Source organism: Nomascus leucogenys, chromosome 19, assembly GCF_006542625.1.
Source record: "Nomascus leucogenys isolate Asia chromosome 19, Asia_NLE_v1, whole genome shotgun sequence".
NCBI classification, from domain to species: Eukaryota; Metazoa; Chordata; class Mammalia; order Primates; family Hylobatidae; genus Nomascus; species Nomascus leucogenys.
The window spans coordinates 72,330,098-72,345,044 of record NC_044399.1 but is presented as its reverse complement, the minus strand read 5'-3'; the positions used below and the strand labels follow the sequence as shown (position 1 = coordinate 72,345,044).

At 51.1% G+C, this 14,947-nt stretch overlaps 1 protein-coding gene across 3 annotated transcripts in view; it reads right to left on the bottom strand.

Moving 5' to 3' along the window:
- The window catches only part of NLRP1 (NLR family pyrin domain containing 1), a 75,137-nt gene that overhangs the window by 34,009 nt on the left and 26,181 nt on the right, over positions 1-14,947 (bottom strand). For all 3 annotated transcript variants that reach the window (XM_030799384.1, XM_030799382.1, XM_030799383.1), the window contains 6 exons: positions 9,337-9,507; positions 6,923-7,093; positions 4,381-4,470; positions 1,430-1,521; positions 1,232-1,239; positions 836-926 (listed from right to left, as the gene is read on the bottom strand). In XM_030799384.1, coding sequence (XP_030655244.1) covers positions 836-926; positions 1,232-1,239; positions 1,430-1,521; positions 4,381-4,470; positions 6,923-7,093; positions 9,337-9,507 — 623 coding nt within the window. The remainder of the gene's footprint in view (positions 1-835; positions 927-1,231; positions 1,240-1,429; positions 1,522-4,380; positions 4,471-6,922; positions 7,094-9,336; positions 9,508-14,947) is intronic.

The window sequence follows — 14,947 nt, the reverse complement described above, 5'->3', positions numbered from 1 at the left end:
GATGTCTTGGATTTAAAATACTGTAACAATATCAGAGGGGGAAAGTGAACAGCTGAAACGAATTTGGCAAAACAGCGGCTGAAGCTGGGTAATGGGTACATGGAAGCTCCTTGTACTCTCTATTTTTGTGTATGTTTGAAAATTTTAAGTTTCTTAAGAAAACATCTTTCCATCATGAAAAGCACACACCTGGTGTCTCAGCCCTGTCCCTGCCTGTTGTCTTGGCAAGGGGAGGACCCAGTGGCGAGTGTGAGCAGTGGGATGCGGTGGGTGCTGACTGTCTGTGGGGATCCAGGATGGGCAGTGGGGTGCGGGAGGCCAGCCTGGGACCAGCAGAACCCTCTCACTCACCGGTACAAGCTCTTTTCTTTGTCAACTACCTCAGTAGCCACAGGCCCCTTGGGGCCCCGGAAGTCATCGTCATTCCCTAAAGGCTTCGTAAGCAGGTCCCCCTGAGAGGCAGGAGAAGGCGTGCGCAAGGGTTCCACCAGTACTACCTTTGGGGAGCTTCCCTCTGAAACAGCAAGGCAGCGGTCAGCTCCAGATTCTCCCGCCTGGCCTTCCCCAGCCCCTATGGCTGTACTGTAAGGGGCCCTTCCCAAGGCTGGCCTGCCTGGACCATGGCAGGGAGTGTGTCTGCAGCTTCTGCTCCTGCTCCATGGTTGCCTGCCTGCCTGTCTGGGGAGCCCCCCTCCAATGCCTCCAGCCCAGCCTCTGCCCACCTCCCCTTCCCCACTGGAACAGAAGTGCCACTCTCCCCAGCATGCCCAGGTGGGCAGGTTGAGAGAGGAACATGGTTCAAAAGATGAAAGGGGCCAGGCACTGTGGCTCTTGCCTGTAATCCCAGGATGGGAGGCCTTGGCAAGAGCATTTCTCCATCGCAGGCGTTTGAGATCAGCCGTGAGCAACACGGTAGGACTCCGTCTCTACAGAAAAAAGAAAGGTATCAGTCAGGCGTGGTGGTGTGTCTGCAGTCCCAGTTCTACTTAGGAGGCGGAGGTGGGAGTGTTTGAGCTCAGGAGGTTGAGGCTGCAGTGAGCCGTGAACATGCCACTGCCCTCCAGCAATAGAGTGAGACTCTTTTTTTTTTTTTTTTTTTTTTTTTTTTTTAAGATGGCAGGGCAAAGATAGAGATGTGATTCCCAACCCTTGGCAGCCAAGAATGGGAGGCTGGACCCTCGTTCAGGGTTTGATACACGCCACAGATGTTCTGGAGAGGGGCAGCACCAACCAGTGAGTCTAGGAGAGAAGGAAACAGAAATCCGGCCAGTTCCTAGGAGTGGGAGCTCTCTTGTGGGGGTAGCACCCTCTCAGGTAGGAAACCTGCCCCGTCCCACATCAGGGGCAGAGGGATGGAGGGAATGACCTCCCACAGCTGGCCTCCCCCAACCCCTGTCATGAGGCCCCCAGCCTCGCCCCTTCAAACTACCTGATCCGAGTCTCTGCCGCTTGAGTGAGGACGTGCTATTACTCGTCTCTCCTGCATCCAGGCTCTCAATAGGGATCATCACACTTGGTTTCCTGGACAAAGAATTGTTCATTCTGCCTAAGATCTTGGAGGAAGTGAGGGCTCTCTACGTGACATTCCCACTAAAAATTCAACTCCTCCTCGGGTCAGGTGCAGTGGCTCATGTCTGTAATTGTAGCACTTTGGGAGGCCGGGATGGGTGGATAGCTTGAGCTCAGGAGTTCGAGACCAGCGTGGGTAATACAGTGAGACCTCCCCACCTCATCTCTGCCAAAAATACAAAAATTAGCTGGGCATGGTGGCATGCACCTGTATCCCAGCTGCTTGGAAGGCTGAAGTGGGAGAGGATCACTTGAGCCCAGGAGGCAGAGGTTGCAGTGAGCTGAGTTTGTGCCACTGCACTCCAGTCTGGGTGACAGATCCAGACCCTGTCTCAAACGAAACAAAACAAACAAAAAAACTCCATCCGAATTTGAACTCAATCCTGTGGTTCTTCTGTTGTCCCTGTCTCTGTGAGCGGCCTCCATCCACCCATGCATCCAGGCTAGAGCTGGGGTATCATCCCAACTCCTTCCTCGCCCACCCTAAGAGCCGATCACCTTGACAACACCTCCCAAATAGCTCTTCTTTCTATTCTCTTCCCTCCACCTCCGTGACCTCCACCCGAGCCCCAGGCCCTGGCCTCTGTGGCCCGCACCACTGCAGCGTCCTCTGAAAGGTCTCCTTGCTTCTGCTCGGGTCCCTCTGCCACCCATTTTCTACACAGCAGCCAGTCTTAAAATAGGAACCTGACCCATCACTTGGCTGCTGCAGCCCTGTAATGTCTCTTCATTGCTTCTGGGGGAAAATGGAAAGTTTTTAACATAGTCCAAAAGGGCTTGCTAGGGCCTCTGTCACCCTCCAATGTCACCTGGGCCACTTTTTCCTTGCTCACTGACCTCTAGTCCATTGGTTCTCAAACTCTGTGCTTAACAATCATCTGGAGGGCTTGTTAAGACACAGATTCAGCTGGGTGCGGTGGCTCACGCCTGTAATCCCAGCACTTTGGGAGGCTGAGGCGGGCAGATCACAAGGTTAGGAGTTCGAGACCAGCCTGGCCAACATGGTGAAACCCCGTCTCTACTAAAAATACAAAAATTAGCCAGGTGTGGTGGCGTGCACCTGTAGTCCCAGCTACTCTGGAGGTTGAGGCAGAAGAATGGCTTGAACCTGGGAGGCAGAGATTGCAGTGAGCCGAGATCATGCCACTGCACTCCAGCCTGGGTGACAGAGCGAGACTCTGTCTCAAAAAAAAACAAAAACAAAAACAAACAAAAAAAACCAGATTCCTGGGCCCCACCCCAGAGATTCTGATTCAGTGGGTCTGGAGTGGGGCCTGAGAATTTGCAGTTCTATCGAGCTCCCAGTGAAGCTCATGCTGCTGGTCCATGGACCACACTTTTGAGTAGCTGCTTCTGACGCCTGGCCTCCCATTCCTCCAGGGGGCTAAACTCTTTTCTCTCTCAGAGCCTTTACTTCTGCCTGGACTCCACTCCTTCTTGGGCCCAGCCAACCTGTCCTTCTTTCACAGCTCAGCCTAGATCCTCTTGACCAGGTCAAATAGGCCCATAGGTGCACTCACACTGACCCCAGGTGTATTTGCACAGACACTCGTGGGATAACCCGTGCCTGTCTCCCTGCTGGACTAAGCTCCTGGAGGGTGAGCTGTGTCTTTCTTGTTCACTGCTGTGTCCTCAGATCCCAAAATAGTGCCCAACACATAATGGGTCTGCAGGGAATGTTTGTTCAATGAATGAATGGCTCCTCTTAAGCCTAGGAGCTCATTTCCTTCCATTTCAGGTGAGCCACAGCAGCCAGGAACCTGGGGACAGATGTGCTTCACGGTCAGGTGGAAATGCACCCAACTGGGAGAATGTGGGAGCTGCAGCAGATTCCTCGGGGAAGGGAAGATGGACTTTCCTGGCCCCGGGGCTTGCCCCTCAAGTCAGGGTGTGTGTGGTGGTGGTGGTGAGGGTGGTGGGTGACGGTGATGGCGAGGGTGGTCTTTTTCCCAGGGCACAGGCGCTCTCTTTGTCTCCCTCTTGTGATCATAGCTTTCATTGTTCCAAACCTTCTCTGTTCTTCATGGAAGGATTCCTGGACTAAAGGCCTTTTGGTGTCATGTTGTGCTGGGTCCATGGGATTCGCTGGCTCACCTTCCCACTGACTTTTTCTTGTTCTTTTTTTTTTTTTCTTTTTGAGATGTTGTCTTGCTCTGTCACCCAGGCTGGAGTGCAATGACACGATCTTGGGTCACTGCAACCTCTGCCTCCCTGGTTCAAACAAGTCTCCTGCCTCAGCCTCCCAAGTAGCTGGGATTACAGGCGCAAGTCACCACACCCAGCTAATTTTTGCATTTTTAGTAGAGACAGGGTTTCACCATGTTGGTCAGGCTGGTCTTGATCTCCTGACCTTGTAATCCACCTGCCTCGGCCTCCCAAAGTGCTGGGATTACAGGCGTGAGCCACCATGCCCGGCTTTTTTTTTTTTTTGAGATGCAATCTCGCTCTGTCGCCCAGACTGGAGTGCAGTGGCACGATCTTGGCTCACTGCAGCCTCCGCCTTCTGGGTTCAAGTGATTCTCATGCCTCAGCTTCCTAAGTAGCTGGGACCACAGGCACCCGCCACCACGCCTGGCTAATTTTTTAGCCCACTTACTTTTTCATGTTTTCCTCTCCTTGTTTGTCTAACGTAAGAGTTGAAGCGAGGGGGATTTGACTCTATTTGCACTGACAAGCGCACCTCACTCTGGCTGCTGCGGTTTCTGGGTTTCTCCCTGGCTGTGTTTGTCTCTCACCCCATGGCTCTTTCCCTGTCTCCTGCTCAGCCCTGGGCCTGGGTTAGCCAGAGGGAGTTCTGGGGACCCCCCTTACCGTCTGCTGAAGATGAGCAGCTGAGGCTTCTCCTGCTCCAGGGCCCTCAGCTGCTGCCTCATCTCATCGCCCAGAGTCATCTGGTCCAGCCTGAAAGCACAAAGGAAGCCGGGTCCTCCTGGGATCCCCCATGTGGTCCCCAGGTCCCCAGGGCCCAGAATCCCAGGACCTGCCACCTTCTGAAGGAGCAGACTCAGGGTGGGTTCCCTGGGAGCCGGGCTCTGAGGAGGAGGGTACAGTGAGGAGATTCATTAGGGTGTGTTCTTGGGTCAACGCCAGGGCAAGGGAAGGGAGGGAATCGGGGAGACGTGGGCTGTGAGGCAGTCTCCATAGAGGTCTCCACTGACTCTGGGAGATGATCCTTTAGAGCTGTTTAAAGGAGTCGGGTTGAGGGGCTGGGCCTTTCTACCCCAACATTGGCCAGTCATCGGATGTGGGCCTCCCCAGGAAGATGTGGACTTGGGTGAGGTGGCTCTCACTGGCAGAGGCTGTCTCTGCAGCTGGCTGCCAGGGATTTCCCCATGGCCTCAAAATGACCACCTCAGGCCTGGGTCCTGGGATTTTCTTCCCAGTGGTCGGAAGTTTTGCTGGGAAGAGACAGTCCTGGTTCCATCCTCCCAGGCCTTGTGGTCTGGGGTTTCTGCCAGATGTGAGATGCTGATTGTCTTCTCTGTGTCTCTGTGTCCTCCATCTGCTACATAGGATGAATTAATCCTGCCCTGCCTGTTCTGAGGCCCAGACAAGGAGGAGGTGAAAAGACCCTGCCTCCTGCGAAGGGCTCTGCATTCGTTCTCCTACTGCTGTTAGAGCTGTTCTGCCCCTGGGGAGGAGCGCAGCCCTTAAAGTAGAAGGTTATTCTTTTCAACTAAGTCCCAGCTCCAGGAGGGAAGGAGGTGGAAACCTACTCGGGACTCTAGAGAGCAAACCCCTTCAGAAGCAGCCCAGGTTTGACAGGTGAGTGTTGAGCTGGGGCCCGAAGCCACAGCTGCCTGCCATGGCCAAGCTCTGGAGAGAGGCTCTTCAGCATAAGGGAGGTAGTGATAGCCAAAAATACTCAGTGGGGAGCAGCAGGCTGGGGTGCAAAGGTGCTGCCCCCTCGGGATGGAGTTCCCATGGTTGTAGATAGCCAGTGTCAGCTACAGGAGAACCCAAATGTGGACTATTTATTTCTGTTATTCTGCCTTGACCACTTCTTTAGGTTTGGGAGGCCTGGCTGAGGAAAGCCCAAGGCCCAGGCTTCCTGGACCCACTCTGAAAAGGCTCTGGATGTGGGGGTTTGGAGCCCCTGTCTGCTCCCTGAGCACGTGGCAGGAGCCGCAGGTAAGTGTCAAGACAGAAGCCACCTGTAGGCTTGCTCCTAGGGAGGTGGAGGGGAGCGGAAGTGGCCCAGAGATAGTGTGGGGGTGGCTCCTCAGGGAAGGGCAAGAATCTCTGGGGCCTGCGGGATGGGAAATGAGGGCTGGGGGCTCACTCCACTCCAGTCGCTCAGGGTCCTTCAGCTCTCCAGGGTTCAAGTGCCTCTTTGTTCCGGGCCTTTCCCCACACCATCCCTTGGCCTGGACTACTCTCCCCAACTTGGCCTGGGTACCTATTCCTCCTTCACACCTCAGCCTGACGTCGCTTTCTCAGGGAAGTCATCCCTGGCCCTTCCATCAAATCCCATCCTCCCTCAATATTACATCCTCATAATACCCTGTACTTTCCTTTCATAGCACTCCACAGAGCTCATAAATATAGACTTGTGCATTTATAGGTGACCAATGTCCATCTCTTCCCCACTAGAGTGGAAGCTTCAGAAGGGCAGGGCCCATGTCTGTTTGCTCACTATGGTACCCCAGGGCCTGGTCTGGTGCTTACATGTGGGAGGCACTCAGTGAATGAATGAATGAAGCGCTGCCCTGGAGTGAGGGGAAACTGACAGTCCCCTAGAACATGCAGCCTCAGTAATAGTTATCATTTGATCATGCCCGACTCTCTTCCCAGCACTGTCCTTGTTTTTATTTGATTAATTTTTGAGACTGAGTCTCACTCTGTTGCCCAGACTAGAGTGCAGTGACGTGAACTAAGCTCACTGCAACCTCTGCCTCCCAGGTTCAAGCGATTCTCCTGCCTCAGCCCCCCGAGTAGCTGGGGTTACAGGCACACACCACCATGCCCGACTAATTTTTGTATTTTTAGTAGAGATGGGGTTTCACCATGTTGGCCAGGCTGGTCTCAAACTCCTGACCTCAAGTGATCCACCCACCTCGGCCTCCCAGTGTTGGGATTACAGGCGTGAGCCACCACGCCCGCCTGTGCTTGTTTTTATATACATTTTATTTCATTACAATCCATGAGGTGGGTATGATACTCCCATTCCACAGATGAAGAAACAGAGTCCCAGAGAATTCGGTGACTTGTCCAAGTCACACAGTATAAGTGGTAGAGCTGGTAAGAAACTTGCGTTGATTATGCATTTATCAGTCCTTTTTCCATTCACTGTCCGACACCCCCCCAACCCTCTTCCCTGCCCTCTGCCCAGAAAGGACCCACAGGGCCTTACCCCAGGCTTGTGAGTTGGCAGGCAGGATGCCTGAGCCCCTCACAGAGCAGTCGCACGCCAGCGTCACCCAGGTTGTTCTGCTGCAGGTCTAGCCCCATCAGGCTGGAGCTGGTGCTGAGCATGGAGGCCAGGTCCTGGCAGCAGCCAGACGTGAGGCCACAGCTGACCAGCCTGCAGGAAAGACACACACCAGCCCAGGTCATTGTCCTGAGGCCTCGCTCTTCCGGGTAACTAGGGTCTGATATTCCTTCCTAGCATCTGTGGCCTTTTGAGGGTCTGGGATGACAAGCAGAGAAGATACAAACTTTCCTGGCTTGCAGTAACCTGAGAGATTTTCACTTTCCTTTTGCAGCCACAGAACCCCTCAGGATGCCGGCACCCACCCTTTCTGAATCCTGTGTGATTCACCTGATCCTGTCCCCTCATTCTGTCCCCATTGATGAGTAACTTACTCAATGTCCCACTTGTACACCTGGGTCTGTTTTCTCTTTCCTTTTTCTTTTGAGACGAGGTCTCGCTCTGTGTCCCAGGTCTCCCAAAGTGCTGGGATTACAGGCATGAGCCACCGTGCCTGGCCAGTAGGGCCTTTTTAGAGGGCAAAATTAGCAACATATCCTTTTCCCAGCAGTTCTATTTTTCGGAAGTTAAGCTACAGATAATATGCTGGGTCTCAGGACGCATTGGGGGATGTTAACTGCTGCCCTGTTTACAGCAAACACTGGAGACATCTGGCTGCTCATAATAGGTGATGGATAAAAAAATGATGGTAAGTCCATGTAGTGAAAATTCCATGTTGTGATTAAAAAGAATGACGTGACTTTGTATGTACTGATGTGGGACCATCTCCAAGATATATTTTAACTGATAAAGCAAAGTGCAGGGCAGAGTTTGTGCTGTGCTACCATTTATGCCAGAAAAGGGCTATGTACCTGCTGTATGTTGTATATATGTAGGCTCTCTCTGGGGGATCCCCTGTCTGGGGATCCTCTGCTCTTGCAGTCTCAGCCCTGCTTCTAGAACTGTTGGCTCTCCCAGCTGGGTCTGCTCAGACCCAGCCGCAGTCCAAGCTCGTAAATGTCACAAAGCGTTACAGGGCCTTCGCTAAGAGAGGGGACTGGGAAAATGGAAAACCAGGCTTTGAGGTCAGACCTGGCTTCAAATCCTGGTGCAGCTACTTCCTGGCCACGTGGCCTTGGGAAAATAATGAATCTCTCTGAGACCCAATCTTGTCTTCTGTAGATGTAGCGAGGATTAAATCTAACAAGTGTTACTGAGTTCTTAGCTGACCAGGGATCGCTGACCCCTGATATTAGGAGGGGATCCCAGTTGTCTCCCCTTTCCATCAACTCTGACCAGGATTACTGAATGGGGAAGCAGGCAATGGCCCTGGGAAGGGGAGAGGTTTGGCCTTGGGAAGAAGGAAGGGACGTGTGATGTGTGAACAAGGATCTCGCAAGGTGTAAACAAGGATCTTTCAGGGCTTGGGCAGAAACAAAAGCATACCCCGAAGGCAGCCCCCTGAGCGGGTGTGCAGAGGGGTGTGTATAACTTTGTGCATCAAGGGAGGAGGCCCAGCAGGACCAGGGAGAGGGAACTATGCACTCTTGTTTCTTTTCTTTTTTGAGAAGGAGTCTCGCTCTGTCGCCCAGGCTGGAGTGTAATGATGTGATTTCAGCTCACTGCAACGCCCACCTTCTGTGTTCAAGCGATTCTCCTGCCTCAGGCTCCCTGAGTAACTGGGATTACAGGTGTCCACCATCACGCCTGGCTATTTTTTATATTTTTAGTAGAGACAAGGTTTCACCATGTTGGCCAGGCTGGTCTCGAACTCCTGACCTCAAGTGATCTGCCTGCCTTGACATCCCAAAATGCTGGGATGACAGGCGTGAGCCACCGCGCCCAGACTTGTTTCTACATGGTAGAGGGGGGATGGCTCTGTCCCCTCGGATGAGATAGAAAATTGAATTAAGTGGACACCAGTGATTTCAGCTCTCTATGGCAGAGCCCCATGCCAAGTAAGAGGACCTGTTACGAGGCAGATCACAGCTGGTGGGAACAGGAGAGGAATAGGAAATCACTGCTGCAATCCTCATTGCTCTATCAAGTGGGCACTATTATCATCATCCTCTCTGGTAGTCTGTGAAAATGGCCACAAATTCTGCCCCGTCCCCACCTTGCATTCATGTCCCTTGACTCGACTTGGCTTCTCTTGCTGTATTTGGAGGCTGGAGGCCCCCTCCCTCTGTCCAAGGGTGGATGAGCTTCCTCCTGAGCCTCTACTGCCTGGCTGAGATCCTGTAGGCTCCTCCCACTCCCACAAAGCAGGTCTCATCTTCTCTCTGCTCTTACCCTCCGCCTGCCTCATGGTGGCAGGCAGTTCCCTCCACCTCCCCCTGCCCACCAAGAACAATTACTGCAGTCGCTGTAGCTTGCAGCTCGGCCATCTCAGTGTCTGGCAAAGGCGTTTGGCTCCAGCATCCCTGAGCACATTGAAGCTCAGGTCCAGCTCGGTCAGGGTCTGGTTGGCTCTCAGCCCAGAGGCAATGTCCTTGCAGTCCTGAGCTGTGAGGCCACAGCCAGCCAACCTGTGGAAGACACACACCCATGGTCTTGAGGTTACTCACCTGTTGATTCAACAAACACCCATAAGCAACCATTAATCACCTACTATGCGCCAGGCCTGTGGGCCAGGCAGAGGTCTGGAAAACCCTCCCAGGCCCCAGAAATGCACAGGGTACTTGGGGATAGACATAGAAACACATAATAGTTTTTTGATCCTTTTTGATTAAAACCCTCCAATGTTTTCCCACATTACCTTTTCCTGGTCTACAGGGCCCTAGGGACCTGGATCCTCATCATCTCTGTCCTCATCTCTAATCTCTTTTAGCTCCATCCTCACTGCCCTTCTCTCTCTTCCTTCTACACCCCAGGCACAGTTCCACCTAAAGCCTCTGCACCTCCTGCTTCTGCTGCTGCTTCTGCCCGGAACAATCTTCTGGTGCTGACATCTCATGGTTTGCTCCTCCGCTTGTGTCAGGTCTTTGCTCAGAAGGAAGTCGCTTTGGTGACATCTTGCCTCATCTCTCCACTTAAATTGCACACCCACCCCCAGACTCCCTGCTCCTTTCTGCTTTACTTTTCTCGATAGCTTGTCACTCACAATATATTTTACCTAGTTATTTGGCTTCTTGTCCTCCCTCCCAACTAGAATGTAAGCTCCTTGAGGAGGAATTTTGCCCTTCCCTTTTTCCTTTCCTTCCCTCCTTCTTTCCCTCCCTCTCTTCCTCTTTCGTTTTTTCTTTTCTTTCTTTCCTTCCTTTCTTTTTCTTTCCTTTCTTTCTCCTTCCTTCCTGCTCTGTGGTGGCCATCTTGAATTTCTTAATAATTTTGTCTTTAAATTTGTGTTTTGTAGGTGAAGTCTGATGGGACCATAGAGCCTCAGCTCATAGGTGATGCCATCTCCTGCCACCTCCCTCCCTTCCTCTGGGGGAAACAGTTCTTGGTCATCCTGCATTTGAGTGTTGTGGGGCCCCCACTCAACCTTAGCCCAGTGATTATTGCCACCCTTTATCTCTGGTGGGGGCCTGGATCAGGCATGGGTACGTTGGGGTGGGGCATCTTGGGGTAGGGCAGGTGGCAGCCTTTCTTGATGTGGGCTGGTGGCATCATGGCACATTTGGTGATTTGGTGGGGGCAAATCTCCCCCACCACTGATCTAGATACCTAATGCATCCTGGCAATACCCTGGAGGGTCTCCCATCTGCTTTAGGCTGGGGTGGTGGCCCATGGGAAGGAGCGATGTCTGGCTTGACATTTTACCCACTCTGGGGCATGGTGCCTGGGTCTGGTGACTTATGTGAGAGGCAGTCTGCATCTGGTGGGCCATGTGCACATGCTGAGCTGTGGAGAGGCCTCCGAGCACCTTTGAGGGTCTGGACAAACACTGCTAGTGTCCCAGTGCCCAAGGGAATGCATCGTTAAATAGCAAATAAAATACCCTGTGATAGGTTGAGAGAGAAACTATGGAAGAAAGAAAAAGCTCTGTATTGTAGTACCTTTAACAGCACTTTCATCCTGACTTTTGAGCTAGGACACTGCATTTTCATTTTGTACTGGGTCCTGAAAATGATGCAGTTGGTTCTGAGAGGAGGAACAGTTTGTTTTTAGTTAGGGAGGAGAGTCTAGGTAAGAATATGCTGAGTTTCAGAAGCCTCTGGGACATCTCAGAGTAGGGTGTTGTGTTTGGGTCTGGAGCGGCAGATGCAGGGTTGGCAGGCACTGCGGGAGGGGCCATCTGATATGATTATGGGAGCGACTGTGTGTGAGGAGGAAGGAGGTTGAAGGTGGGGCCTGGTTATCCTTCTCCTGGTTGGACTCAAATACCACTCTCTCCATCCCCTCCAAAAATCTCTGTCTTTCCTTGCTCTCATAAGACCTACTTTTCCCCTTTGTTTTTCTCTGGCTTCCTTCTGGACTTTCCTATCCAGCCAGGAATTTAAGGTCAGCTGTATTAAACACACATCCTGGCAAGGTGCGGTGACTCCTGCCTGTAATCCCCGCACTTTTAGAGGTTGAGGTGGGAGGATGGCTTGTGTCCAGGAGTTTGAGGCTGCATTGAGTCATGATCACACCACTGCACTCCTGCTTGGGTGACAGAGTGAAACCCCAATTCCCCCGTCTCTCTTACACACAGACACACAGACACACACACCCACACACACAGACACACACAGAGACACACACACTTAGACACACACACACACACAGACACACACACAGACACAGAGACACACACACACACACACACACACACACACACACACGACCTGACTCAGTATGTGGCACTGTAGAGCACTTGGCATTTTGGAGTGCGCCAGGCCCTTGGTAATGTCTCCCTGGACAATCACTGTCTTCCTTCTCTGCTCCCAACCCTGAGTGCAGTGTGGCCCAAGAAAGTCCAGACGCAGCTGGCAGATGTGGCTCTGTGCTCACTGCCTGTGGCTGGCATCTCACAGCTGACGGCCTACTTCCCAGATGGCTGTCTCCTGCCAGCCCACTCTCCCTGGGTGGTCGGTTCTACCCACCTGGCTTATCTGATTTCCTGCTTGTTGACAAGCTCATTTTCACTGGGCATGTTCCTGCCCCCAGGACTCATCTCAGTATAAACAAATGTGCCTCTCTTGGGGCTTTATTCATTTTTCAACAACTTACATTACAAGCTGTGCTGTGTGGACTTCCCTCCTCCAATTCTACCCACTCCCAAGCCCCAATGAAGACACTTGGTATTGGACCTCTGTGAGGAGGCTGAAGCCATCTGACCCTGGGCAGCAGTGACCCCAGTGGGCAGGTGAAGGGCACAGGCTTTGGGGCTAGACAGAGATGGGTTCAAATCTTGCCTCTGTCAGTTACAAGTTGAAGACTATGGCAGATGTCTTTACCAAGTTTCAGTTCACTCATCAATATCATGGATCTGCCATGTCTATTGTACCAGCTGGCTGCAAAGATCCAAGGAGATCATGTATGCCATGTTCTTAGGGAAGCCCCTGGCAGAAGGTTAGTGCTTAAAGGATGCTGCTGCTGTGGAAACCAAAGCCCTCAATGTCCCTCCACCTCTCTGTCCTCAGCTGCCTGTGTCATCACATAGTCCTTTCTCTTCTGTCCCAGGGGAGGCCAAGGGTCCACCCTCATGTGTCTTTGATTCCACACCCTCTGTCTGGTCTTTCCCCTGACCTTGCTCTTTCTGGCATTCCTTTTTTGAGCTCTCCAACCCCACTCCTACCAATTTCTCCTTTGTCTGCGTAATGTGCTCAATTTTCCAGGCCATTAGTGAAAAAACCCCAGAATTCCTGACACCAGCTTATTCAATGTATTTCAAGATAAATCCAAAAGTGAAATAAGCCAGACATAGAAAGAAAAACACTACATGGTCTCACTAGTGGTTGAAATATTAAAAAAGTAAAATACATACAAAGAAAGAATAAATGGTGGTTACCAGGGGTGAGGAGGGGGAGGAAATGAGGAGATGTAGGTAAATAAAAAAAGAGAAATACAATAGTTAGGACTTTGCTTGCGGGTCTTGGGTAGTCTGGCATCCAAGCGTGTGTAAGGCTGTGCACTCTTCCATATGGAGACGTTTTTACTCTGGGAAATATTCACATTTGCCTGATCCAGATTTTCTTTGTTTTTATGGTGCTACCCCCAGAGAGCCAGAATTAATCAGGCCCCGGCTTTCCTGACAGAGGAGGTAGGTGTTGGTACTGGGTCATGCCCTCACTGAGTTGTGTCCAGCTCTCCCACTGCTAACTATGTGAATTTGGCAAGTCATTAATTTCTCTGAGCCTCTTAGGACAACTTAGGCACTAAGTACATAGCATACACGACCCTAAGTACATAGCATACACGACCCTAAGTACATAGCATACACGACCCTAAGTACATAGCATACACGACCCTAAGTACATAGCATACACGACCCTAAGTACATAGCATACACGACCCTAAGTACATAGCATACACGACCCTAAGTACATAGCATACACGACCCTAAGTACATAGCATACACGACCCTAAGTACATAGCATACACGACCCTAAGTACATAGCATACACGACCCTAAGTACATAGCATACACGACCCTAAGTACATAGCATACACGACCCTAAGTACATAGCATACACGACCCTAAGTACATAGCATACATGACCCTAAGTACATAGCATACATGACCCTAAGTACATAGCATATATGTCCTAAGTACATAGCATACATGATCTCCTTTGACTTTGCAGCCACCTTGTGCAATAGACATGGTGAATCCATGTTATTAATGAGTAAACTGAAACTTGCTAAAGAAACCTACCCATAGTTTTCAATCTGTAACTGTTAGAGGCAAGATTTGAACCTCTGTGTGTCTGGCTCCAGGGAATGTCCTTCCCCAGCCCATTTCTTTATATATGGAAAATGGAAATAATTGTCCCTGCTCTGCCATTTTTGCAGGGTGTTTTTTGGAAGGCTCAAGGAATTAATGGATATGGAGGTGTTTGGGTTTGAGATAGTGAAATTCTATGCCAATGTAAAAGAGTACATTGAAGATTGGTGTCTTCCTACTGGGGTGTGAAGTTTGAGGTAGAACCAGGATTCCTTAGTCCTACTCAAAAGCATTTTTACTGGACTCTGGTGGTTCTCCTTGGATAGGTCTTAGGAGTGGGTAGAGCAGCCTCATATGGATACAGAAAGTCACAGCACGAGGCTGGGCTTGCCTCCTTACTCTGCCTGCTCAGCTTCTCCCACTGTTACTCCTTTTCAATGAACAATCTCTTGATTGCTTTCCTTTCTTGCAATCCCCCTTCTCTCAATCTCTGATCACTTTCTTTTCTTCAATTTCCTTGGAATGTAGCTTAGATTCCATGATCTTTCATTGGCAGTATCCTGAATTTCTTACTCTCTGACCTTCCATCACATTCCTCTGGCTAACCCTGATTCCTTCTCCTTCTTGTGTCTTTTATCACTCCTCCTCCACTGATTCTCAAGCTGAGATCTTTTCCTTCTTAAATGCAAGTAAGCAGATGGACAGACACACACATTTACTCAGCCCACCATCCCCTCTGCTTTAGTGCCTTCCTCCTTTTCACTATCAAAGTCTTTGAAGAAAGTGTATTTGTGGTCTCATTTTTTACCTCTTTCTCCCTCTTTAATCCACTCCAGTCTGCATTCTGGCCTCTCCATGCCACATAAGCTACTTCTGCTGAGGTTATTCATGACTTTCCTATCACTAATCCAGTGGACAAATTTCAGTCCTTATCTTACTTGACCTCCCAGCAGCAGTAGCCCCTGCTGACCTCCTTGAGACCCTCTGCTCTGTTGGGTTCCATGACACCTCTCTCTCCTGGAGTCCCTTTCATCTATGTGGCCCCTCCTTCTCAGGTTTGTTTGTTGGCTCTTCTTTGGCCATTAAACACTGGGGTGGGGGTGTTCCCCACGCTTGACATGCAATCTTATTTTTGCCTGTGAATTTTAGAATCAGCT